We start from the raw sequence: 4301 nt of genomic DNA on the forward strand, positions 1-4301 counted from the left end.
GCTCCTACAGATGGTCAGGACGTGCAGAAACCTCAGCAGGCTCGCGTAATCGTTTACACTGCATTGTAATCGATTACAATGCAGTTTTTCACACAAATCTTTGGCAGAAATTCAGTACTAGTGTTTATGATCTCATTCAAGCTTCATTCAAGCTTCCTTATGTGTAACAGGTTGATCAAAATTAAACTTTAACTCAACTAGTCGTTGACATCAGACAAATGACCACAAACGACTTCGGCATATCATTATATCTAATACATTACTTTATCCTGCTTGGAAGCAACAAAATAAACTCGAAACATTTCCATCTGTACACCAAATCAAAATAGAAACCACTTAATTTGAATAACACAAATACATGGAACCAAACATAGATCAACTTCATACTGCAAGAAATAAGTTCAGCTACAACATCAAGTCATGGTGGTATTCAAAATACCATACATTAATCACTTATTTTTTTTTCTACATCCTATATTTCCGGTGTAAGGTGTCCTCAGGGCTTGGCTCTTGTGACGCATTCTTCTTCCCATCCTCACATACGTCTTCATTTGTGGTTCGGTGTCCATGTTCCCATCCACTGTGTTCTGCGACAGTCCACCGTGATCGGTCTTTGAAAATCCTCCCGGTTGGTTGTTAGACATTACAACAGGGGAAAAATATGCATTGTTACTATGATCAACGTGGTCGTTAGTTGCCGCTGTAGTTGTTCTTCTCGCCTTCTCTTGAGCCACCTCTGTAATAGCAGAACCATATTACAAACATAACTAAATGGGGTCGAAAAACCCACCAAGAAACATAAAACAAACAACACAACACCCCTAAAGAATTACACAAAACACAAAAACACACTACCATTAACACAACATCAACAACGATGAACACAAATCAAAAACCCAAAACAAATAAACACTAAACCCTCACCACAACATCCACAACGGAAGACCACAAATCAAATACCCAAAACCTAACAACGCAAACCAAACACCCAAAACCTAACAACGCAAACCAAAAACCCAAAAACCCAAAACCATTACCCAACACTCGAACAAAACAAAAACAAAACTACACTAACAAAAAAACCCAAAACCCAACAACGCATTTACCTTTCTACAACGAAGCTGCCGTTCCGGACTTTCCATTTCCACCAACCGCCGACAACGGACAACGGAACGAGAGACGAAACGAGTAAATGAGACAAAGGACGAAATGAGAGAGATTGTGAAATGAGAGAGATTGTGAAATGAAAGACAAAACAGAGTTAAGGGTATATTTAGAATGCCAAATTTTCCAAACGCTACTCATTTTCATTCTCAGATTTAAAAAAAAAAAAAGAAAAAAAAAACAACCAATGCCAGTTTGACACGTATGTGTGTCAAAAATGTGTTAAAAAAGTTGTGTTAAAGTAACGGGATCCAACTTGCAAATACTGAAGCTGAATTCTTGTTTCAATTTGAAGGTGCTGCCTTCTAATTTGCATAAACTCACCAATTTGCGTTGCCTTGAACTTATGAAAACTAATGTGATAAAGATGCCAGTGAATATAGGAAAGCTGAACAATCTTCAAGTGTTGATGAGTTCTTTTCGGGTTGGTGAAAGTAGTGAGTTCACTATTCAACAGTTAGGAGACCTTAGTCTACGTGGAGGGCTAACAATTGAGGATCTGCAGAATATTTTGAATCCCCTGGATGCAGTGGCAGCTGATTTGAAAAGTAAAAGAAATCTTGTTGAGCTAACGTTAAAATGGAACCATAGCTGGAACCTTGCGGATTTAATAAAAGAAAGAGAAGTCCTTGAGAATTTGCAACCTTCAAAACATTTGGAGAAGTTGTCTATTTGGAACTACGGCGGTATACAATTCCCAAGTTGGTTAGCCAATACTTCATTGTCGTTTATGGTGTCCTTAAGCTTAGAAAACTGTAATTTCTGCACACGTTTGCCTCCTCTTGGACTTTTTCCATATCTCAAGGACCTTACTATTAGTGGGATGGGTGAGGTTGTGAGCATTAATGCTGATTTCTTTGGGAGTACATCTTCTTCATTTTCATCCTTGGAAACATTGAAGTTCTCGTTTATGTATGGATGGGAAAATTGGGAATGTCAAGCTGTGACAGTGACAGATGCTTTTCCACGTCTTCAACATCTTTCTATAAGACACTGTCCCAAGCTGAAAGGAGACCTACCAGAGAAACTTCTTCAGCTGAGGAAGCTACTTATATGTGAGTGCAAGGAACTTGTAGCTTCTGCTCCTGTGGCCCAAGAAATTTTTGAATTAGACCTACAAGACTGTGGAAAGCTGCAGTTTGATTATCATCCAACATCTTTGAAAAGGCTAACGGTTACTGGAGACAGCAGCATGCAGTTGTCTCTTGATTTCTTAAGCAAATCAAAGACAAATATTCCCGTGAGCTGTTATGATTTTCTTGAAACACTGGACATCAATGATGGTTGTGACTCTCTTATGAGCATTTCCCTGGACTGTTTCCCAAAACTGCTTCGGCTTTGCCTCAAGTATTGTCATAATTTACACACTATTTCACAGGGTCGCATTCATAATCATCTCAAGGATCTGCAAATTATTGCGTGCCCTCAATTCCAATCATTTCCTGATGAAGGATTATCAGCACCCATGTTAGAGAGCTTTGCCATGAAAAGATTGCCCAAACTGAAATCATTGCCTCAACACATGCATATTCTCCTTCCATCTCTGACTAGTCTGTTGATACATGATTGTCCACAAATGAAGATTCTCTCTGATGAAGGCTTGCCATCAAATCTGGAAAATATGAATATCTCAAATTGCTCTAGACTTGTTGCCTCACTGAAAGGGCCATTGGGAGCAAACACCTCTCTGCAAACCTTGTCTGTTCAAGAAGTGGATGTGGAGTCTTTTCCCAGTGAAGGATTTTTGCCGATCTCTCTTACTTGTCTAATAATCCGTGATTGCCCTCATCTTAAAACACTAAACTACAAGGGTCTCTGCAATCCCTCCTCGCTTAAGAAATTGACACTTTTTGATTGCCCCAACATTCGATGCTTACCTGAAGAGGGTCTGCCCAAATCCATTTCAACTTTCCGGATTTTGGGCAATTGCCCTCTGCTCAAAGAGAGTTCCCAGAAACCACAAGGCCAAGACTAAGGAATGATTTCTTTTACCTGTCACTGCAACCACTTTCGTTATAAACTAAAACTTTTTCTTTCTCTTCTCTCTGATCATATATATCACAAATGTTTAATATCATTGTGCTCCACCGTGTAGATGAATCTTGTCTAAGTACATTTTTATTAATTTCGTCTTCATATTTGCTGACAATGAAGACACCGAGAAAATGGTGGTCGTGAAACTCAAATGTTCTGGCAATGAAAAGAAAAAGACAGAACCTGGAATTTGATTTAGGGATGACCAACTTCCTACCGAGCCTTTGCAAGTAACTAATGAGATGCAGAGTAGCTAGGTACATTTTAGTCTGGGAGATGGTTATTATACTTTGTTTTAGACATTGGTCTTTCGTGTGCAAACACCTATGAATATGTCATTTTGTTTACTGTCAAGAAACTTTCACTAATGTATTTTTTCATTTGAAAGAATTTGGGAAGAATAATCGAGTGAATTTGAATATAATTTTTGTTGTTGTTTATTTGAGTGGATTTGAAAATAAGTGAAAATGAATTTGAAAGTAAATTTCTTTAATCTATCACATAAATTAAATCATACACTAATTTTTATAAACTTTACTTCTAAATTCACTTTAACTTATCTTCAAATCTATTTAAATATAAAAAAATGTTTAAATCCTTTCAAATTCATTCAATTACTCAATCCAAATCCCTTCAAGTGAACAAAGCATAAATTACAAGTTATGGAGATTCTTTTTATCTGAAATTGGACAGGTAAACAATTATGGAGTTTATGCCATGTATATTTCTTAAACTTTAAATTTGATTTATCTGAAAATCAATAATTAATGGATGAAAATCACAAATTTACCATTGTCATCATTCTCATTATCATCGTTATCAAGTAATATTGTCGAATTCACAACAAACCAACTATGTAATTTTGACAAATTATTATCAATTAAAAGAAAGAAAATATTTGAAATTAAGTGTTGCTGTCCAACAAGAAAATAAGATACAAAAATTGGGATGAAAAGAAAACTTCTAGGATTATTTTTCACACCAAGACTTTCGATTAATTTAATTTCTTACTTTATTAGTCTTTTTATTCTCTTTGAATTAACCTAATGTAATAACATATGTTGTCTCTCGGCAAAGAAATCTGCAAGCATATATTGTATATT

General features: G+C 36.3%; 1 protein-coding gene across 1 annotated transcript in view; it reads left to right on the top strand.

The window, feature by feature from the left end:
* LOC106765875 (putative disease resistance RPP13-like protein 1) overlaps window positions 1-3535 on the top strand; it is an 8568-nt gene extending 5033 nt beyond the window's left edge. Inside the window, exon 2 of the mRNA XM_022785833.1 lies at window positions 1418-3535. Within this exon, the coding sequence (XP_022641554.1) occupies window positions 1418-3139 (1722 nt within the window). The 3' untranslated portion in view covers window positions 3140-3535. The remainder of the gene's footprint in view (window positions 1-1417) is intronic.
* The last annotated feature ends 766 nt before the right edge of the window (window positions 3536-4301 follow it).

Source organism: Vigna radiata, chromosome 1, assembly GCF_000741045.1.
Source record: "Vigna radiata var. radiata cultivar VC1973A chromosome 1, Vradiata_ver6, whole genome shotgun sequence".
Lineage (NCBI taxonomy): Eukaryota > Viridiplantae > Streptophyta > Magnoliopsida > Fabales > Fabaceae > Vigna > Vigna radiata.